This window comes from Hesperophylax consimilis, chromosome 20 (assembly GCF_061612785.1).
Source record: "Hesperophylax consimilis isolate HC1 chromosome 20, BYU_Hcon_1.0, whole genome shotgun sequence".
In the NCBI taxonomy this organism is placed as follows: domain Eukaryota; kingdom Metazoa; phylum Arthropoda; class Insecta; order Trichoptera; family Limnephilidae; genus Hesperophylax; species Hesperophylax consimilis.
The window spans coordinates 32097443-32122130 of record NC_142855.1 but is presented as its reverse complement, the minus strand read 5'-3'; the positions used below and the strand labels follow the sequence as shown (position 1 = coordinate 32122130).

At 36.5% G+C, this 24688-nt stretch overlaps 1 protein-coding gene across 1 annotated transcript in view; it reads left to right on the top strand.

Annotated features, from left to right (window-relative positions):
* The window catches only part of LOC149414558 (uncharacterized), a 44675-nt gene that overhangs the window by 5487 nt on the left and 14500 nt on the right, over positions 1 to 24688 (top strand). The window contains exons 7-8 of the mRNA XM_089644228.1: positions 16912 to 17064; positions 17564 to 17567. Of these exons, the coding sequence (XP_089500354.1) occupies positions 16912 to 17064; positions 17564 to 17567 (157 nt within the window). The remainder of the gene's footprint in view (positions 1 to 16911; positions 17065 to 17563; positions 17568 to 24688) is intronic.

The window sequence follows — 24688 nt, the reverse complement described above, 5'->3', positions numbered from 1 at the left end:
TATTATATATATAAATCATTCAGTCTCTGATATTTGAACTAAAAATAAACATAACATAATTATCGCTCCTTATTTAAATAAAATCGCTTCGTTTATAACATAAAAAAAGAAATAACATAAAATAAAAGGTGGAAAACAAAATAACTTTTTTTATACCTAATTTGTTAAGGTACACTAAACAAAAATACTCTTTCATCTTAAGAACAAATAATTTGTTTTAAAATTGAAACCCCTTTTATTTAATCACATAACCAAATAATTTATTCTAAACTTTGGTCATATTGTAAGGCACTCTTTTTAATGAACTACAATTATAAAATTAAAAAGTATCATCCTACCTACAATAACAAAATATTTTTAATGCAAATAATACTTAATGTATGAAAAAAATAAGCGTTTTCTCTCAAGCTAAATGAAGAGCTTTCATCTTAAGAACAAAATAATTTCTTTTAAACTTTTGTCGTATTATTATGACACTCTTTTTAATGAACTACAATATAATTAAAATTAAAAATTACCTACCTACCTACAGTAACACTAACAAAATATTGTAAATTCAAGTTATACATGAAAATAAATGTAGTTTTCTCTCAAACAAAAAAAAACTGACACGAGATTCATTGTTTTACAACTACTATTAATTAAAAATTATCATTCCTTATTTCAAATAAATGGTTGTGCTTTTTTAAATAAGTTATAACTTCTTCGTAAATAATATAAAAAAATAAACAGTATCCAGGTATTACCTGTGTGAACATTATTAACGAATAACATAAAATAAAAGGTAGAAAACAAAATTACTTTTTTAGGTGCACTTATTTCTTTAGGTACCTTTTTTTTTTTTTTTTTTTTTTTTTTTTTTTTTTTTTTTTTTTTTTTTTTTTTTTTTTTTTTTTACAGTATTACCGCACAAGAGTCCCAACTGCTCCCGTCTGGAGCCAGTGAGACTATGGCATCCCCAATTAAGGTATGTTGTGAGGCTGAGGGTATTGGGGAGGGGAGGGAGATGGGGAAGAGGAAGGTGGGGAAGTACCTGGCTATTCAGATCTGGTCACCAAACACGGCTAAAGCCATTTCAAGCAACGTTTCAATTCTGAATGGTGGCACCAGGGCGATACTGAGAGTATCTTCCACTCTGGAACGTGCCGCAAATATACTATATATTATTTTTTTTTTAAATTAATTAATTGTGAAATAACACAAATTAATCAAATAAAATTTATTTGCGCACGCCGGGTTCGAACCCGCGACCTTCGGATCTGTAGTCAAAAGCGTATACCACTAGACCACGCCGGCCGTCAACCTACCTACACTAAACAAAAAATACTCTTTCATTTTAAGAACAAAATAATTTCCTCTAAACTCTGGTCATTTTGTATGGCACTCTTTTTAATGAACTACAATATAATTAAAATTAAAAAGTACCATCCTACCTACAATGACAAAATATTTTTAATGCAATAATACTTATTTGAATATAATGAAAATAAAAAGTGTTTTCGTGGCTCGCAGTTCAGTGCACCGAACATGTCCGACCGCAGGACGAAATCTCCCGAATTCAGTTTCGGTTTCGGCCGTAGTTTCGGCTGGATGGCGGCCGAAACCGAAACTAAGCCGAAACACGTTTTTTGGCCGAAACTAGGCCGAAACCGAAACCGAAAGTTCGGTGGGACACTACTTTAAAGTAATACATTTAGTCTTTTACGTTTAATTGCTAACTGATTAATAATTTCTTCGGAATCAAGTTGCACCGCCAGATCTCGGTGTACGCTCATTAAAGCCAGACCAGTAAGTCTTTCGTCGCCCATTTTATTTCTTAGGTAAGTTTTTAACCTCTTTAATGTAGAGAAAGATCTTTCAGGGGTTGCAGTGGACACTGGGAGTGTGGCTAAAATAATTAGAAGCTTTTTTATTAAAGGGAAAAACTGATCATTGCAGTTATCGATGGTGTCGATCACAGTTGCAGGTTTTTGTGCTACAGATTTCCAGTGATTGTGCCATATCTCATATTCACTCAGAAATATTGTGCCTTTATTTTCCCCACCCAGAAATGTTTGTGTAATCTTGTTAAGATTTTCTTTTATCCTGGAGTCATTACTGGTTTTTTCAGGTAGCAGCATTTGAATTCCTTCGATCGTCGATTCATGTGGTTTAAAACGAGCGTCGAGTTCTGTAATAACATGATCAATGAAAGGGTAAAACACATTTCGTCGGTAGTATATTTCGGCAGTTTCTGCTGCAATATTATTGCGCAGGGTTTGCCTTCCAGTTATTCTTGGCATTACTATATCGCTTGAACTCATCTGCTGTGCTTGCTCAAAAAGAATTGCGAACTGACTTTCGTTCCGAACATTTAGTAAAGTCGTTTTTACATTTTTTGTATATTCGCAAATGTTGGTCAAATCGACATTGACTTTCTGCATTGCTTTGTTAAGGTTTGCTGTATATGAAAAAACTTTTCTCAGTATAACTAAAGAAACAATAAACTGGCTGTTATCCATAGCGATTTGAAGATGGTATGCTTGAGTAGCGACGTCGCTACTAGCAGCATCTTGAAGTGCCCCAAGTGTTTCGCATATAACGGGAACCATTTCTGCAAATCTTTCGACAGCCACGTGTTTCTCGGTCCATCGTGTCTCACAAAGAGAGATAAGCGTTGAATGAGATGAATTAATTTGATCCGCAATTTTCTTCAAAAGTCCGTCGCGAAGCGGTGATAGGCGAAAAAAGTTTATTACGCTCTTAATGGTTCCGATACAGTTACGTATTATTGGTATCTCACATGAATGCGCTAAAACTAAGTTGAGAACATGAGCAACACAGTGTACGAATTGCGCTCTCGGGTATTGCTCTGCGATTATTGTTCTTACGCCCCGTAACCGGCCGCTCATCACTGCAGCGCCATCATAGCCTTGACCAATCCATTTATCCATATCCAAATTATATGATAAGAGATGTGATATAATAGTCGTTGCCAAAGCTTGAGCTGAAACATCTTCTACGTGGATGAATTCTAAAAAATCTTCCCGTATAACCGATTTCCCAGATGAGCAGTGTACGTATCGTAAACATAACGCTAATTGTTCTCGTCGTGATATGTCTTGTGTTTCATCAGCAAGTACAGTAAAAAAACCAGCCTCTTTGACCCTATTAAGTACTTGCGCTTGAATAGCACTACCACATAGTTCAATCACTTGATTTTGAATTCCTGGTGACGTATACATGGCTCTACTGTGAATGTTTTGTGTTAGTAAATGATTTTTAAGTGCTTCATCGCCAGATCGCGCACGAAAACGAAGAAGTGCTCTAAAACTACCATCATTATGTTCGGGTTCATTTATCCCAATTTCTCCAAAATCACGACTTCCTCTTAGTGCTATTTCTTGCCTTCCACAAAGAATAATTGTTTCAACAATGGCTTTCAATCTTTTTCTGTTCTCTTCGGCAATTTTACTGTTTTCTACATTCATGCACTCTATAACATCAAACGTTTTTCCTTCCATGATCCTTGCAAAATTTGCTGCCTGCTCAACAGCAAATTTATGATACTTAGTATCTGCATGGTGATCAAAGCTCTCTAAAGCTTTCTTCCAGTAAGTAAATGGCTTACTAACCAAGGCTCCAAGTTCTTGCTGACCACGACCGCCATGCTTTTGTCCAAATAAAACACATACTTTGCAAAGTGCTCCCTGCATGACGTTTGAATATACAAGCCATGAGTACCTGGTAGTCCAATGGCGTTGAAAAGAAAGTTTCTTTTTACCAGTGATAGTGACTGGAAATTTAAATGTATCCGGAGGGGTCCAAAGCTCTTTTAATGCTCTCAGCTTTTCCTCGTCATTGCTTGGAGGATGACATACGTAGAGCGCAATATCATAACCCGTCCTGGCTGCGGCTGCGGACGTAGCCGAACACAAATCCATCCTGGCTGTAACAAAGACATATTTGACTAAAACAAAACAACAGCACATACCCATCTTCAAACAGCTTTTTGGTCATATTTAATTGTAAGAATAATAATAATAATTTGTGACTCTAATACTCTAATCCATATTATAATTAAATCGTAAGCGTTCCGTTTCTGTAAGTACATAAATATTTACAAAAAAAAAACAATTCATACGCACTATAATTATGTTACTGAGGTCAATAAAATAGTTATTAAAATTTTTGTCTGTTTGTCTGTGCGTTTGACCACGCTAATCTCAGAAACGGCTTAATCGATTTGTATGCGGTTTTGTTTAACATTTTAGTCTATGTTTCATTCCAATCGGTTCATAAACTAAAAAGTTATGTTAAGAATAAGAATTTTCAACTAAAAATTAAGTCTACGCGAACAATGTCGCGGGCACCAGTTAGTTGTTAGTTAAATATAATTGTATTTCTTTCTGTTAAAAGGCGAAATGATTTTATAACACTTAGGTACACGTCGCATATACACTGAAATTACCATTTGTCAAATATTTTATGCTCACGGCAAAACATTTGTTTACAGAAATTCTCTGGGAATAAAAATAAGAGCAGGATAAAAGTTTTTAAAATTCTAGTAACTGGGTTCCTTCCTAATAAAATAAACAAGAGACTTACCTTTCTTCACTTCATCGTCATCAGTATCTGTGGATGGCCCCGCTCTATTTATTCCTACTTCTTCAATATGACAGGATTCCACATTGTCTTTTGATAAAAGTTCATTGGGATTTGGTCTCTCTTTCTTAGAAAAAAAACTCAAAAGAGATACCTGATTTGATCGTTTCATACTTTTTAAATGCGACACTTCTTTCTGTATTAAAACAACTGACAACTGCGCAACGCGAAGAGACAAAATAGACTAAACTAGATTCTAGCTTGGTATGGTGCGCGCGGCCGAAACGCGGGCGGCGGCGGCGCGCCGCGGCGGGGGCACTGCCCATTCCCCCGCTCCCCGCACTGTGGCGGACTTAAGAAACTATCGTATTCTACAATCGGCGCGGTGCAATGGGGGGGGTCCGGACCCCCAAGACCCCCCCCTTATATACGTCCGTGCGATACGGACTTGTTATTTGAAGGTAAAAACTGGAATGAAGTTCACAGTAAGGCAGAAGCTGGTATAAACAGTGTTAAACAATGGCTAGATAATAATCTACTCACACTCAACACGGAGAAAACAAAATTCATCCGCTTCAGTGCAACTCAAGCGGGACAACCGAAAGAAACACAAAACATTATTATACACCACTGCAATAACCTAACTACTTGTAATTGTAACACCCTAGAATGCGTAGATAGTATAAAATATCTAGGAATTATGATAGACAAATTTCTGAGATGGGACCTACATATAGACTCAATTTCCACAAAAGTCAGAAAAATTACTCATCTTTTCCTGGGCATTAGAAATATTCTCTGCATAAAAGATCTGAAATGTTTATATTTTGCTCTGTGCAACTCATTACTTGAATATGCATCTTTGGGATGGGGCGGATGTACCAAAACAATACTGGATCCCTTAACAAAAGCACAGAAATCACTACTAAGGGTCATCCTAAAAAAACCATTTAGGTAACCCAGTGATGTATTATTAGAAGAGATACGAGTTCTTGATGTAAAGCAACTATACATAAAAAAAATTATATTACACACTCAAAAACATCGTCACCACTACCCTTCCATTGATCATTATCACGACACTAGACATTCAAGGAGGAATCCAGTTGTTCCACCTACTACTATGACATCCTTAGCCCAAAGACAATTCTATTACCTTGGTCCAAAATTATTCAACCTCTTACCCGATTTATGGAAATCGAAAAGCATAAGCATTCTGCGTAAACTAGTTAATGTTTGGCTTCTAGACTTAGGAAGAGTCGAAAGCGAGCTTATGATGACCAACAGATAAACAAAAATGTTCTGTACTCACATTTATTCATTGTTATTGGCAGTTAAATAAAAAAATTCCTACCATGCATCTGATTGATAATTTTTGTGATTGATATTGTTTATACAATATGTTTTCATGTACCTTGTTTACATTTTTCTTGATTATGTATATTATATTATATGTACCTTGATTATGTAAATTAATACACAGCATAGTAACAGCGAACAAATTAAGAAACCCACCTAATATATTTCTTATATTGTAACTATAAATTGAATTAATCCAATATGTTATCATGTACCCTGATACAGTGTTCCTTAATTATGCATATTATTACATGTACCTTGATAACATTTATCAGGTGTTTTCATAAAAATAAAAATAAAACTAATATTCGGGTGTACAAATATGTCTGAAAAAGTTTTATTTTGATTACTTTGAAAAATATATAAGTATATAGACTTTATATTACTAGCTTAACTATTAATGTAAAGTATGGAAATATAATTCATAACAGCAGCGTGTACAAATGTTAACTAAACCAGGCAATTTGGCTGTCCTAAAACGGGAAAATTTCCTAGTTGGACAGCCAAAGCTTCCTTAATATGTACGTAATTAACCGGTCGGTGGCCGAGTTGACATCGCGCTTGGGTCCCACTCAGGCGTAGTGTGTTCAATTCCTCGGCTGGCTAAGTCCTCCATCACAACACAAGCAACATTTTCAGCTTTCTGTGGTGGTAGTAGGAGATTTTCAAATATTGTCAGGTTATTCGTAACCCGGGAATGTTTGTCTTTCTTTAAAAAAAAAAAAAATATTTTTATCTAATAAATAAATAAATAAATAAATAAAATTGGGTCCTGTCTTCGCGATGATCGCCTGGACATTAGTGACGTTATTTCATCTAAATGGCCCAACTCCTCTATTTTATTTACTGATGGCTCCAAATATGCAGACTCTCTTAACTGGGGTATAGATATAAATGGTTACCATAATAATTCTGGTAACAGAATATCACGTGCAATTTAAAACCAATTTTCAGCCGAGTGAATTGAAATAATTGAATCTCTCAAATATATAGTAAAAAATAATTTTAAACACTTCCTTGATCTCTCTGGTTCTCTGAGTTCCCTCAAAAAACTTAAATCCGGTCCTTTTCTTCATTCTTCTGATCACTTTGTACGCCTTATTCGAGTGCAGATAGCTTCCACTCAAAGCTCTGGTAAAACCATAACTCCGAGCAGGATTCCTGGACATGTTGGCATTGTGGGTTATGCTATTGCGGATTCGTTGGCAAAACATGGAGCACCCAATCCTATTGTCACCCTCATAAACCACATTCCTTTATCTGACATTTTTTCCATCCTCAATAATAGATCCCGCAATGTTTGTTCCGATTATTGGAATGTTGTCAATCTAAGGGAGCCTGCTATGCCTCAATACAAAGGATAACCCTTCGGTACTTTCAGCACTTTTGTACAGTTTGCAGTTTACACTTTGCATTGTATTCTTTGTATGAATATTTCAAATGCGATATATACAACCATTTTTAAATTTTTTTTGTAAAAACAAATAAAATTATCTTTCCGATGTAAGCATTTAAAAGAAACATTACTATTTCTAAATAATAAAACTTTAATATCAAACGTGAAAAATGTTGTCAAAAACGCTATTCATATTTTTACTTAATTTTTTACTCCAATCATATAAAAATTGAGAGAACTCGATATTTTGGAAACACATTCGTTTCGTTTGGGGAATATGTAAAAAAATCTGTACGTTCACTTTTATCTCGTTCATATAATAAAAAAATAATTTTTAAAGATAAACCGATTGTTGCGATAGCGGCGTGAAATATGAATAATTCTTAAATATTGAAGACAATATTAGTGATTTTTTTTAAACGAAAATCTGAAACAGAAAAATCAGAAAAGGAAACGGTCACATCTGGGACTCGAACCCAGGACCCTTGTCTTTCCGGGACAATGCTCTACCAACTGCGCTAATGGGACCCTATCCTACTCGGTCACTTTTAACTGTATCATACTTCGAATAAGAACTACCAACGTTGTCTTCATTTTTTCACCGCACATTTTTATTGGCAACTATCTTTATGTATGATCGCAAGATTCAACAAAAATCACTAATATTGTCTTCAATATTTAAATATTATAATTTGAGGTTTTACTCAATAAGTTATTCCGAAAAATAATAATGAATAATTCTTTTTGGCTATTTTTAGGATTTTATTAATTGTCTATAAATATTTGAAGCAAACTGGAAACAATTATTATTTCTCTTTGTAACCTTAAAAAATTAAGTATTTCCGCATGATAGAAAACATAAATAAAAATACATTTATAAAATATGGTAGCCCGGTCATAAATGACTCTTAAATGCTGGAAGGGTTAAGTAACAGATAGAATAATTCAGACTTTTGACAGCGCCATCTGTAAGACGTAGAAGCAACACGCGCTTTTGTCTCTCTACCTAAACATACACACTGAGCCATAGCAACGCGTGGCGGGATACAACCAGTTAATAAATAAATTCTTGATAACTACACTTACTTCAGGTTTTTCAAAGAATAATATACAATATTAATAATTTATTGCATAAATCATTTTCTATTTTTTAGCCAAAGTTTTTTTAATTTTTGCAAACTTAATTTACTTCAGCGGACTTTATTTTATTCTAATAAATTTCAAATACGTAATTCTAATAACAGTTTTGTTGAATTTATTTATTTGTAGTTTGCAACGTATTGCGTCCACACAGGGCCTAACTAACGGCACTTGTAGAAATTTCAAGGGCGCTGTGAAAGGTTTTTGTTTTATTTTGCCTCGTTTATTCCAGATTGCAGGGAGGGTGGTTCGATCCCGCGAGTTACATGTTATTTATAAAATAAAGAATAACAATAAAAAAAATAAAATACAAAATAAAAATAATGTAGAAAATGAAAATATTGTTTCACTTTTAGACATCTATTACATCAGAAATTGGCTCCAACGCTTGTAAATGGAACCCTCCCAGAAGTTCAGTGCTGCCATCAATACAAATGAAATAAAAAATATTTTTTTTGTTCAATTTACTATTCTTGGCTTGTTATTTTTGGGGAATGAAGGAGAAGATATTATGGAAATGAAAAAGGTATGAAGGATGTGTAGGAATATGGGAGTCAATGTGTCCGGTCGTATAAATCCGTCCCTCCCACTACGGTGCAATGCGATGTGTAGAGAGAGTTCGGCTGAAGAGGTGAAAGGGTCTCCCTCAACCGGCCTCTCTTCAGAGTTGGTGGGCAGACGCATGCACCTCCGAGACCTGGACAAACCTCATCCCGAGAATCCGGGCACTCCTGCCTACTAAACTAACGCAACGAACCACTCGGGGTGACCTATAGCAGAGGTGTTGGTTATCCAATGAATGATTCCCGGGGCGGCGGTACCCACACCTGCCATTGGCAAAGGTAATTTCGATAAAAGGAAACATTCATTGTATTTTTAAAAGTAGTTTATTGATATAAAAAAGACTAGACCGAACAGTAAAAAATAATATGTAAACTGAATATTTTAATTATGCCTTACAATTCATAATTAACCACTAAGTATTTTTCAAAGTTTTCGAAGAGAAAATTATAATTTTTTTATCAGGAAACATGTGACTGAAGATTTAAAAACTTCTCTCAATATCTACTGATAAAACAGGAGCATTACATAATAAAGTTTTAAAATATATTTTTTATAATTTCTACAACAGGCACATTATTTTCAAAAAGTCACCAACACACTTTTGTTGAAGTATTAAAAAAAAATCCTACTAATTTAATCCGATTAAAACTGTTTTACAACAATTTGGGAGGCTGGTAAAGATACCTTTAATAAAATCATTTACTACAGGAACTGCCCCTTTTTAGCGGAAAAAGAAAAAAAGTTGCTCTAATCACTTAAAAAATGCATGTTTAGAGAAAAACCATAAAAAATGCACTGTGCATTTTTCCGTTATCTAATTATGAAAGTCGGCAATTCGGATTCCGAAACAATTATAATCGTATGATTTTAGGAATAAATCGCTTCTATAAGCACACTGAAGAGATAAACCGAGGGACAGCTCTGTGTTATGGGCGATGGCCAGTGGATTCTACACATCAACCTATCAGGACCATAAGCATCCTGTGTAATGTTATCTTAAATTTTAGATTGCGTCGGCTATAGTTGATTAATTACCCTAGACCTTTTCACGCAGAAAGTTTGTTGCGTAATAATCGATGGATGCTGGATGAATGGACTGTAATTCAAGTCAAAAAAATCAAACGATCGTGTTTATTTATCAAGTAAATTATTATTGTTAAATTGTTATTGATCTCGCTTCAATTGTGTTCAAAAGTTCTGGTGTTTTATTGAAGGTTCGTAAGCACTATAGTCTATAGTTATATATCTCAGCACCGTTCCACAACACAATTTGTTTTCTTCTTCTAACACAGTAAACTTATTTTGTGGCACCATTTTAATTGAAATCAATAAAATACTTAGTTCATACCACTTTTATTGTTTAAAAATACCAACATGTTTCATGAGCAACGCTCACTTCTTCAGGGTTTTAGTAATATAGTATTATTAAAACCCTGAAGAAGTGAGCGTTGCTCATGAAACATGTTGGTATTTATAAACAATAAAAGTGGTAAAAACTAAGTATTTTATTAATTACAATTTGTTTAGATTACACACGACAATATAATATATGATGATTGAGGCTGATAATTTGTAGCTTACAAACTTTTTATGAGATAAATATTTAACTGACTTGTACCCGGCGTCGCTCGACTTTTCTCACTATCAGTAAATTTAATATCTATGTTTTTTTATATATATAACCTTATAACTTTCCGGAAGAAATTCTCTAAATGATCGTGAAAACCCTATCACACTCCCTTGCATAGTTTAGAAGAACAAAGCACACAAATAGACAGACGTGGTTAGTGACTTTGTTTTGTACTATTTAGAGAATATGAGAAGCGAAAATATGCAAATATATGCCAAGACGAAGAAATTCTAACCCCAAAATAAAAGACATTTGATGTGGGCTTCTATTTTTCATATCTTCTTGCTTGCTTTCTTTCTTCGAAGGTAGGTCCTTCAAGAAATGGAACAAAAATGAGGGAAAGTGCAATTTAGGTAGAAACGGGATTGTTTCCATATTAAACAATGCTTTACCACCTCCGTAGAGGCGAAACTATAGAGTGGCAGGGCTAGCAAAATGCCACGGGCCCCGAGGGGGCCGCGGTCCCGGCCGCCGCGGGGCCGCGAGCTCAGAAATCAGATATAACCTAACATTTTTAACTAAATATAGTAAAAATTATAAATTTTATATAAGTACATTAAATGAACTAAAGTTAGACACAACTAAAGGCCATATCGGTTATAGGTTATTCGCAAATCGGGCTAAAACAATACAAAATCTCTCGATGGAAAACAGAATCGAGACATCTAAAATTCACCTGGATTCTTATTTAACGTATCAACAATGGCGGCCACATGGAACACTAGATGAACAGCAAGAATTCATGATCAAGAAAGAAAAATCATTTTGGCGCAAAGTACTCTCTAGACTCCTCGATGTTACTCTGACACTTTCAACTTGTAATTTAGCTTTTCGTGGCCAAGGAGAAAAGGCAGTTGCAATGATCCAAGTTCCCAAAGAAACTTTTTGAGTATTGTTTAGTTATTAGCAAAATATGATCCGATTTTACAAGAGTTGTTAAGTAAATCAAAGGGCCAGATAAAATAATGAAGTTCTAAAATAGAAAATTAGCTCATTTCTGTTCTGGTTCTAAAAATAGAAAATGCACTCATAAATTAAATAAATGTCACACCATTTAACTGTATCATATTCCATGCAACTCAAGATATTTCAAAAACAGATCATGGAATTCCAAAGGCGCTTGTCACTAAAGAGTCATTTTTAGGATTTCATGAAGTTAATGACCAAACTGCCTTAGCAATTTCCAACCAAATTATTAAATCCATAAATGACAAAATATACATCTAAATAAGTGTTGAGGACAAGGATATGATGGTGCTAACATAATGAAAGAGTTGGTAGAGTTCAAAAACTCATAAAAGATATCGAGCCAATTGCGGTATATGTTCACTGTGCTTCCCATAACCTATATCTAGTACTTATTGATGCAGTAAGAGAGAGGTTATTGATATGCAAAAAAAATTTGAAAAAGTTCAACAAATTTATAATTTTCCTGGGCATAGTATCAAAAGATGGAATATCTTATCAAGTTTTATACCTAATAAAGAAGGGGAGTCTTCAACATCGATAACATTAAAAACCATTAAAAGATAAAGTTGGACCATCTTTTCGGTTATGGAAAAATAAGAGATTATTGCCATCTATTATAAACGGATACACAGGTTTCCTATCTTCCAATTTCTACGGCCTAGGGCTTTACCGCTTATTCTTATTACCTTCAATAGATTATGCACAAATATCGATGTGTTCAATACGAGCCTCGCAGGATTCATAGCATTCCTAAGAGAGTAGCGTTCGATCGTTGCGGGAAACTTAGTAGTGTTAGTGTGTGTATTGTTTTTGTATGGGTTGAATCTGTAGTCTTTTTATTTTTATTTTTTTGGAGATTTTCCTTTTCTACTAGTTAGTATTTATATTGTATTGTATTATTTATATTCATATGTTTTTCTACCTATATATAAAATGAATCTTGTGTGGAAACTTTACTGGTGTATACAACTTGGTAAAACAGATTTGTATTAAAATATATTTGTATAACTGTTTGTTTTCCAAATAAAATAAAATGAAAATAAAATAAACGGGCCTTTAAGCTTGACTTTTGCGATAATGTATAATTAAGGAAATAATAAGAATAAATAATTATGCAACATCGGTTTATTATTTCATGGAACAAGGGAAAATAATCTTGTAAATGTCTTTTATTGACAATGAGTAAACAAAAGACGCAATAATGTGGTCTAATAATAGAATTGACTAATTGGAGGAACTCACTAATCACCTGGTTAACATTTGTGACAACGGCCGTAAATCTAAATTGTACAACATTCTTCTGTCGCGAGTTTACCTAGTTGGTGTTGGGTAGCTCAATATAATATGTCGCAAATGTTGAATAATGTGATATATTCTTTAAAAACCCTGCACTAATTATGGGGATTTAGTATTACTTAGTCAACATAACATATATCTATTAACATACAAGGCTTCAGTTCCAATGTGTGGAAGAAACGTCACTAGATAAATAGAAGTGCAATAAATACAATATAACTTAAGAAAAGGTAGCAACAAGGTATTGCGTGCGACCATAAATAAACCACTCACCGTGCGACGCAAGAAGCAACGGAAATATCACAACTAATACAAAATGAATTTGCCACTGACAATCAGAGATGTGCTTTATTTCAAATAAATCCATTTGAAATGGAAATGCAAAATGGGTATTTTCCATTTTGCATTTTAAATGCTTTTCTAAAAACCATTTTGCATTTTGCATTTTAAGTGCTTTTCTCAATGCATTTTCCATTTTAAATGCTTTTTTGCAACATTCTTCCTACTATCTCCATTCATTTTTTTTCATAAGCCCCAAATGTCAGTCGGTTCTCAACCTCGCTATGAGAGATAATTAACATTTGTCAAGTTGCTCCCTGGTAGGAGCCCTGGCAATTGAGTGATATCATTACAAAAAATACTGATTCAAATACTAAACATGGGGCCATGACGCTGTAATATTAAATGTTAGATAGCAGTTTCTATGTTTTTACGTTGGCCACATTAGTCCCGCGCAATTTTTTTGTGGTTTCATAATCTGTTGTCGTGGTGTTTTTGGATTTACCATCAGGTAATATGTTTGTTCTACATTGATGTCCATTATTAAATGACGAAATTGTTATAAAATTCTATAATTATTTTAATTGTTTGACCTGAGAAACCATTCTGCATTTTCAATGCATTTTGAAAATAGGTATTTTGCATTTTGCATTTGAAATGCTTTTCTAAAAACCATTTTGCATTTTCAAATGGAAAAGTTTTGACCCATTTCCATTTTGCATTTCAAATGGTTTTGGGTACCAATTTTGCACATCTCTGCTGACAATAAATAGTTGAACAAAAATAATCGTAAACGTCAACAGCTCTTGAAAGTTCTTACTTGAGTTTGTTCGATGTTGTTTTATGGCAACACTGGAATATTATCAGAAACTCGATTATTTTCTTAATTTTGTAATTTCTATGGATATAACTCCGCTTGCAATACGTCACCTTTTTTTGTTAATTATGTTATTTTGGCTTCACGTTGCGTCGATTTGAACACCTTGAACAAAAAAAATCCACCCTTCTATCAAGAAATCCCTCGAACTCATAACAAAATTAAAGTGAAACGAAACTACCAGATCCTTACGCAAGAGCATGGATTCCACCGCCATCAAGTTAGAACCAGGCACAAGTGCGGAAGAGAGAGTTACTGTGATACTTACGGAAACCGATAAAGACTATCCTTTTATCAAAAAGGAATGTCCGGAATCCACTTCCGAAAGCAATTCAGGTTTTTTTTTTTTTTTTAATTATTGGTACATAACTGTTACACAGACGCAAAATGCGATCGGGAATAATTATTAAAACTGTAGGTTTTTGCTTGTCTATAACGACATGCTCACTCCTACATATCGACCTAAGCTACTCTTCTGGGTTATGTTACTAATATTCTATTTAATATTTGCGATTGGGCAAAGTTGAGTTTGGTGTCTGGAAAGAGGGTTTCGGTTGTCGTTAGGGACTGCTGTAATTCATACCTTGAAGAGTCCTGCTCTAAGTGAAGTAAAAAAGTAGACGCCGGTATAGCCGTTTTTCACAAAAGCCGAGTCAGTGAAACGACGCGTTTTGATGAAGTCGACATTAACTATAAACAGTAGAGAGATCATGCACAGTGTCCCGCAACAACATGAGTGATATTATGCTCAAATGCTCTCAACCGTTCAGAGTTAATGTGGACTCCATTAGAACGGGTCGTTTCACCGACTTGAGAGAGCATGCACAATGTCACGTATGTTGCTGTGTGACATTGTGCATGCTCTCTCAACTGATATTGATGATATTTATTTTAAACGTTCCCTGAAATTTCAGTTTTTTTTTACAATATATATTTTTATCCAAACATAAGGCCCAAAGGAAAATAATATCCCTTATAGGCTATGTCATCTTTTGGGATGCTGTGGGGATGGTCTTTTATAAGAAAACGAAGGGAGAGGAAGTACTGGAAAAGTAATAGGTATGAGGCTTGGGCAGGAATGTAGGAAACCAGCCTCTCCCCGATCTGTATGAGGCTTGGGCAGGAATCTAGGAAACCAGCCTCTCCCCGATCTGTATAAGGCTTGGGCAGGAATCTAGGAAACCAGCCTCTCCCCGATCTGGCACGTCAAGCAGCTGGTGGGCAGGCGCATCCTGAATACACCTCACCCGATGAACTTGGTTACCCCTGCTAAATCTCCAAACGTATCGACCCACTTGGGGTGTCCTGTGGCAGTTGTGTTGGTTATCCAATGAACGGTTCCCGAGGCGGCGGTACCAAAACTCGCCTCTCAAATTTTTTGACTAAAGTCGAAAATATTTATTGTCCCGGCAGATGAAAAATTTCGATTGCCGCCCTTATTTTGGCGTTCTAGATTTAGTTCTGAACAATATTCTCGAAGTTATTGACAGCAGATTTTTACGTGGCTACATTGACATACTTCCGATCCTATTGCGTATTTATTTATATAATAACGCCCTTTTGAAGTTCGTTTATATGGGATTAGTAGAAATAATTTGAAATAAATAAAGTTGAACTACTAAATATTACTCAAAAATTGATCCTTAAAGTAATGTACAAAAAAAAATTCTGTTATCCATCCAACCTACTTTATAAGGAATGTAATGTTATGTGTATAAAACAGTTATATATCACGCAAATACTTTGTCGATTTTTTATCAATATTAAATTTGCCGAAAGAACACAACAAATGCGGACAACTAGAATTAGCTCTACATTGAACTTTGTCGCGGTACATACTAAAACTTCTTTTGGTCAAATAAATTATTTATATCAGGGACCACTTATGTTTAATATTCTTCCAAATCATATTAAGTCTACCAATTCCTTTGTTAAAATTAAAAATTTAATAAATACTTTTGTATTGACAGACAATTGTCTAAATATTTTTTCATCCTTGTCCTTTCTTAAATAATAAGATTTTATATAAGTCCCATTTACTAAAAACTGAATGTCACCCTATCTGTCTTTATTATCTACTTTGCTTCTTCTTTTGAATAATGATTAATGATTAGTTATGGTTCAAATATTGTTACAATATACTGTCAAATTACCCATCTGGTAACACATCTAATACTCATTTTTTCTTTAATTTTGAAATATTTTGTGTTTGTATGTAGAATTAATTTATGTTTGTGATTACTCTTATGTTCGCTTCACTATAATGTAAATTGTTAACCTCGATACAGGCTCAGTCCTAGTGAGGTTAATTTTTATGAGAAAAAAAAGTGTTTTATGTATAGTGAGATGCAATAAATAAATAAATAAATAAATTTACTATTAGACATGCCTGAACTGCCTTAGTAACAACCTTTTGTATAAGTTTAGTTAGAAGTAGGCGATATCCAATGACTCGGCATACTTATTTCCCTCCATTAGTATTCTGGGCAATGAGGAATACATATTATAGTACTTAATACCAGAATGTCAGCACTGAAATAAATCCCTGTTTCAAATATTAAGTAGTGATATTCAAAAGCTTTTCGATTTATGAATTTATGGACTGTCAAATGCATCATTTACAATCTTATATAGAAATACTCCCTTGTCTGACGCCTCTTTCCATATTAACCGGTGTTTCGTGGTGTAACATTTTAATTTTGCAGATAACTTGGGTCTCTTCTTGTTGATGCTAGAATGTTAATATTGATGCGGAAACATTAATTTCTTTCAGTTTTTTCCAAAGTAGTGCCAATGTATTTTTTTTCGTTTTTCCAGGTAATATTAATGTGGAGACTGTTACCATCAAGGCAGACCCAGGATCCCAAGAAGAAGTTGGAGGTGGAATTCCTTATACTGATCTTGACATAGACCTCCCGGATGTTAAAATGGAATGCTTAAAGCGCTCTAAAATAATAACCCTGACCGCAAGTAATTCGATTTTCTTATACTAAATTTAATCGATTCTGGGGTGGTGGTTTTTCACCGGACAATTATTTAACAGAATTGAATGTATTTGGGCTCTGACTAAGAGTTGGCGGTATAATTTAAGTGTGGTTAAGGGTTAAGGTCCTCGATTGCAAGTTTAATTCAATGAATTTATTGTTATTACGCATTTAATTCACATTCATAATCTTGTTGAACGTTCTGGAGTGGTAGATTTTTTAGTTGTTTATTTTCTAAGCTGCCAGAGCAGTTAGTTCGCAATACGTGCCCTCAATTATCCTGTATCTGCTTACACTTAATATATATTTATCTCATTTTTATCATTTTCAGGCGGATTGCTAAGTGCGCGTACTGGGGAAAATCAATACTCTTGTCATCATTGTGACTATTCTTGCTCTCGTAAGTCGACGCTTGAACTGCACCTGTGCACCCATACTCGAGAAAAACTTTTTTCATGTCCTCACTGCAACTATTCATGTTCCAGAAAAGTAAGTCTTAAGATTCACATGTTCACCCATAATGGAGAAAAACCTTTTTCATGTCCTGACTGTAACTATTTCTCCTATACAAAAGGAAATCTTAAAAGTCACATGCTTACTCACAGTGGAGAAAAACCTTTTTCATGTCCTGAATGTAACTTTTCCTGCTCTACAAAAGGAAATCTTAAAATTCACATGTTTACCCACAGTGGAGAAAAACCTTTTTCATGTCCTGAATGCAACTATTCCTGCTATACAAAAGGAAAGCTTAAAAGTCACATAATTACCCACAGTGAAGAAAAACCTTTTTCATGTCTTGACTGCAACTATTCCTGCAATACAAAAGGAAATCAAGTCACATGCGTACTCACAGTGGAGAAAAACCTTTTTCATGTCCTGAATGCAACTATTCCTGCTATAAAAAAGGAATACTTAAAAGTCACATAATTACCCACAGTGGGGAAAAACCTTTTTCATGTCCTGAATGCAACTATTCCTGCAACACAAAAAGAAATCTTAAAATTCACATGTTTACCCACAGTGAAGAAAAACCATTTTCATGTTCCAACTGCAACTTTTCGTGTTCTACTAAGTGCCATCTAAAAATTCATGTACTGAGACACAGTGGCGAAAAACCCTTTTCATGTCCTGAATGTAACTATTCCTGCTATACAAAAGGAAAACTTAAAAGTCACATAATTACTCACAGTGGAGAAAAACCTTTTTCATGTCCTGAATGCAACTATTCCTGCAATACAAAAGGAAATCTTAAAAGTCACATGCTTACTCACAGTGGAGAAAAACCTTTTTCATGTCCTGAATGCAACTATTCCTGCTATAAAAAAGGAATACTTCAAAGTCATTTAATTACCCACAGTGGGGAAAAACCTTTTTCATGTCCTGAATGCAACTATTCCTGCAACACAAAAAGAAATCTTAAAATTCACATGTTTACCCACAGTGAAGAAAAACCATTTCTATGTTCCAACTGCAACTTTTCGTGTTCTACTAAGTGCCATCTAAAAATTCATGTACTGAGACACAGTGGCGAAAAACCTTTTTCATGTCCTGAATGTAACTATTCCTGCTATACAAAAGGAAATCTTAAAATTCACATGCTTACTCACAGTGGAGAAAAACCTTTTTCATGTCCTGAATGCAACTATTCCTGCAATTCAAAAGGAAATCTTAAAAGTCACATGTTTACTCATATGGAAGTAAAACCTTTTTCATGTTCCAACTGCAACTTTTCGTTTTCTACTAAGTGCCATCTAAAAATTCATTTACTGAGACACAGTGGCGAAAAACCTTTTTCATGTCCTGAATGCAACTATTCCAGCTATACAAAAGGACATCTTAAAAGACACATGTTTACCCACAGTGGAGATTAACCTTTTTCATGTCCTGAATGCAACTATTCCTGCTATTCAAAAAGAACTCTTAAAAGTCATATGTTAACCCACGGTGGAGAAAAACCTTTTTCATGTCTTGATTGCAACTATTCCTGCTATACAAAAAGAAATCTTAAAATTCACATGTTTACCCACAGTGGAGAAAAACCTTTTTCATGTTCTATCTGATCTCTGGTGAGTTGCCCTGTTGTTCTTGTATTGTTTTGTACCTATTATGCTTTTATAATGCAATTGCATAATGTTGATTGACTAGATGATTATTTAAGGAAAAAATTGTGGAAAGGTTTAGTTTTTCCTATGGGGAAGATTTAACCCGGACATAAAGCAGGAAATTTATAAAAAAAATATATCAAGGCGCCGAAATTCAAGAAATTATTAACGGTCTTAACTGGGGACCGATGTCACGAACTCTGTCTTACTGGGACAACACTCTACCTCTGAGCTTCAAAGAACAAATTTGACATTTCGTTGGCGTATTTTCAATTTAATTAATAACAATATTACCGGTAATGAATTCCTTATTTTTTGACTGCCTTCTTTTTGTAAGATTTTAAGTTTCTGAGGCATGGAATGAGACGAGGAGTGTGTGCTAAGTTTGGCGGTCCGTCCTCTCTGCCCATCCCTGCGGAGAAACGGCGTCATGGTTAGTTAGTTATTAATAAGGTTCTACCCGAATATATTTTGGTTACCTACATAGATAGTGTCTCGGACATTCCTTTGCGATCTTATTTTATTTATATGGGGCAACTTTGGTAGGCGGGAATGGGTACCGCCGCCCTGGGAACCATTTATTGTATGACCGACACCTCTGCCACAGGTCACCCCAAGTGGTTCGCTACGTTTGGTGACTTAGCAGGGGTGCCCAGGTTCATGGGTTAAGGTTTGCCCAGGTGTTGGTGGCGGGTGCGTCGGCCCACCTTCTGCGTGGCGGGCCGGTTGGGAGATGCTGGTTGAGGGAGACCCTTTACAACCGGTTACTGCTGTCCGGGCCGCTCGATAGTACAGGGGCCCGACCCTCACGCTCACGACTAAGGGTGGGCTGCCCCATCAGCGAGTGAAAAAACCCCGCTACTGCTGTTGTGCCGGTTCGTGACCGGAGGGGACCCAGTAGCAGCGTTTGGGGCGCATTGGATGCCCCCTCCAGCCGGACTCTCCCAGCCTATCGCCTAGCACCGCAGTGGGTGGGCTGGAACCAAACGCTCATCACTCCTGGACAGCCTGAACCCCAGATTCCTACCCACCCCTCATACCTTTCCAGACCTTCCTTTCACCTCATACCCTTACAAAAAAAAAACTTAAAATCATGAATATACATCAAAATAAATTTAATATCATTACATCGGCGAGTAGCAGGCGTCCCCGGTGCGGGCCAAAACTGTTGGGTAAATTTTGCAAACATTCGCGGCCTGCACACAAATTTAACTTCTGTTCGTCACCATCTTTTGTCCCAACGTCCCAACCTTCTTTTCCTATCCAAAACTCAGATAGCCGAGCCTGGAGGTTATCCACAGCTTACCCGCCCTGGTATAAGTAACAGATGGTTACTCCTTCAGGGCTCTCACAAGGACTCTAATTTTTTTTTTGTTTAATGACTCTACATTTATTATAAAATGAATCTAGACCTCCAATGTCCCTGCATAGTGGTTAGGCTGCAGGATGCCTACAATATGCACAAAAACACAAATAACAATATTAAAATATGTACAGGTATATTCAAATAAAATAAGCCTAAAAATAATACAGGACGAAATAACTGCTTAAAGACTAGGCCATCTGTAGAGAAAGGAAAACAAATGAAAAGAAACACATATGCATTCATGTTTGTATTGTAAGAATCTACATTTAAACATATATAAATATCAGATAGCCGAGCCGCCAGACTCCTCATATCTGGACTGCCCGGGCTTTACCCTTGCAAGCAAGTTCCGACTCAAAAGAGGAGTCTGCCTCTATAGTCGAGCTGACGTCAACTGTGTGCGACTATTGAGTCTGGAAAACTCCAGATTCGACGTAATGTGGGTGCGCGTCGATCTTGCCAGTACGGCAAGATTCTACGCATGTCTATACCGTTCACCGAACCATAGCGAATCAGACACTTCCGAACTCTTCAAACATTTGAGCGATACTATTGATGATCTCTTGCCCCGCTACCCTTCGGCCGAGTTTATTGTTCTGGGGACTTCAATGTTCATAACGAACTGGCTGGCTGGACTCGGCTGGCCGACAGGCGGAATCTTTTGCCATTTGCTATGGATTAGAGCAACTGGTTCAGGAGCCTACAAGGGTTCCTGATGTCCAGACTCACCGCTCCAATCTGTTAGACCTATTCTTAACTACTGTGCCAACGGGTTATAAGATTGACGTCACAGCGCCTCTGGGATCATCCGACCACGTTAACCTCAGACCAACCAATGAGAGGAGAAAAGTGTGGCACTATAGGTCAGAAGATTTTTTCGGTATGCGGGCCCATTTCAACGCTTTTCCGTGGTCAGCTGTTTGTTATCGAACTTCGGACCCTTCAAGATGTGCCCAGGGTGAAGTCATCAAATCGGCGATGGATGGCTTCATACAATCGACTACCAAAGAAACTGGTGTGGGCTCAAAGCCGTGGTGCAGTCGACAATACTCCTAAGCAGTTCGACGAAAAAACGCGGCTTACCGAGCTTTTAACATATCTCGAACGCCCGAAAACAGATCAGCATACAACAAATCGGCAAAGGAATGCAAGAGAATCATTAATAGGTCAAAATTCGAACACGACCTGCAGATCAGAAAAAAGCTGGCTGCCTGCCCGCATGGCAGCAGAGCATTCTGGTCGCTTGCGGGCTCAATAGGTCGGGATTTTCGCAAACCCAGATTGCCACCTCTTACCAGACCTGACGGCTCACTAGAAAACACCGCCACCGAAAAGGCTAACCTATTAGGGAAAATGTTTGCGGAAAACTCGACCCTCGATGACGGAGGTGCTGTTCCGCCGTTGGTTCTTCACTGCGGCTTCTATATGAATAAGCTGAGGATCCGGCATCGGGATGTACTCCACGTTATACGGGGGCTCGATGTTCACAAAGCTAGTGGACCTGATGAAATACCTGCCCTGGTATTGCAGAGGTGTGCTGCGGAAATAGTTCCAGTTTTGACAAAGCTCTTCAAAATGTCCCTGAAGTGTGCTGTGCCCTCTGGTTGGAAAAAAGCGGTCATTCACCCTATTCCCAATAAAGGTGACCGCTCCAACCCGGCCAATTACCGCCCCATAGCGATCACATCAGTTCTGTCCAAAGTGATAGAACGTGTGATCAACGACAAACTGCTAACATACCTCGAGAAGAACAAAATTATCAACGACCGTCAATACGGATTCCGGCGGAACCGCTAGTGCGGTGATCTTCTCGCGTATGTGACGCATGTTTAGGGGCGGTGCATGGAACGTCACGGTGAGACCCAAACGGTTGCACTCGACATATCCAAGGCCTTTGACCGGGTCTGGCACCGAGTACTTGTCAACAAATTGCCTTCTTACGGACTTCCCGCATCCCTGTGTACGTGGATTGCTGACTTTTTAAGGGATAGGTCGATTCAGGCGGTTGCTGACGGTTTCACCTCTTCCTCGCACTCCATAAATGCTGGCGTCCCACAGGGATCGGTTCTGTCTCCGACTTTATTTTTTTTGCACATCAATGACCTTTTGACATGTGCACCGATTCATTGTTACGCGGATGACAGTACAGTTCATGATAGCTTTTTGTTTGACAAGCCCCCAAAGGGCACACAAACTCCAACGGCTCGGAGGGCTTTGAAGCAGAGAATGGACGGTTATCTCGAGAGTATTTCCTCCTGGGGTAAAAGTAATCTCGTCGAATTTAATGTTTCAAAGACCCAATCCTGTCTGATTACGTCTAAAAGGGATCCAAATGATAATCTAGTCTCTTTCAACGGAAACAATCTTCCAAACAGGCCTTCCATTGATATGCTTGGTGTAACTATAAGTGACCAGCTCAAGTACGGGGGCTCCATCGAAGCCAGAGTAAAGTTGGCTTCTCAGAAGCTGGGCGCACTGTACAGGGCCCGCAGATACTTTAATAGTACACATTTGCTGACCCTGTACAAATTGCAAGTGCGCCCTACTGTCGAATTTGGCAGCCATCTCTGGTCCGGAGCCCCTAAATACCTGAAAAAAAAACCCTTGACTCTGTGCAAAAACCGGCGGTCCGCTTGATAGATTCCCCAATCTTAACAATCGGACTGCAATCTTTAGAGCACAGGCGTCAGGTAGGTATGCTGTCCTTGTTCTATCGGTATTACAATGGAAGATGCTCTGAGGAACTAGCGTCATTGATCCCTTCGGCACCGTTGCGTAGTCGGGATACACGCCAAACGCGCGCCCAACATTTGTACACGGTTCACATTTGTCACACGAGAACGGGTCGCTTCTACGATTCGTTCTTAAGTTCAACAGCTCGGCTGTGGAACGAGCTGCCAGCCTCTGTGTTTCCTCCCTCCTACAACATGGGACTCTTCAAGACCCATGTTCACTCCTTCCTCTCCACAAAAAGACCCTCCACACAGCATCCCCAAAGATGACATAGGCCCCAAGGGAAATTATTTTCTCCAGGGCCTCCTGTGTGGAGTTAATATAAAAAATAAAAAAAAAACCATTGACTTTTACACAAATCTAGAATGAATATTCAACTTATCATTGGTTTTGGGTCTTCGCTCTTCGATGCCCATTTGCGATCGTTGCTCTTTTGTTTCGCTGTATTTTTCATGTATTGTTTAGAAGTATTAATAGAATCTTCTCTGTTAACCTTTACCTTACTATGTTAAAAAAATCCACGCGTTCCGGTGCTGTGTAGTCAATACACATCTCAAAATAAGCGATTTGATATCGGAAAAATTTGAATATTCATAGCTTATTGCTTATGTTTATTATATTTTATCTCAAAAGTGAAAATAATTGTAATTTAATTACTGAAAACATGAAAAAAAATATCGGCAGATGCTAAAAAATCGTGCGAGGGATCCCCATCTAACGATGGTCCGCGACCGACCGCTGGCGGCTGGCGGCTGGAACACACACAGAGCTTTGCGGTCGTAGGTATCTATGGTCTAAATCAAAATACAACAGCGGACATGTGAATTTCTCATGTTCCCGTATAGCGAACAAAAGCGGGACATCAATAGCGTGTCATTTCCTCGCACACTCTTCGCGTAGCAGTATCACACGGTTGATGGTATTGGTGTTTTTGTTCCCGATTTTTAACAAAAATCTCTGATTTTTAATAGAATTTTGAAAACTATGTAAATCCAAAAATTAATTATGCAATGGAGGAAAAACTAAAATCTGAACCCAGAATTAATTATATTTATAGAGCTATTATATTTATTAGAAGCAACATGTAGTAAATACACACCACTGGTTAAAAAATATTTCCTTTTTTGCGTTTTTTTTTTTAAATATAATATCACAATAATTCTAACTTAATTCTATGAATACAAAATGTTACTTGAACTTTCAATTCAGAAAACTTTTTTCTGTTGGCTGTTGGATGCGAGATAGAACATAAGTTCAAAAATCTTACGTAAATAACTGAAAATAATTAATCTTTATTTTTATGATACCTTACTGATTTAACCTTTGTATTATATAAACTGTTTGTTACTCACAAATGTAAATTTATAAATAAAATAAATATTGAATATTTTAAATATTTTTCCACTTAA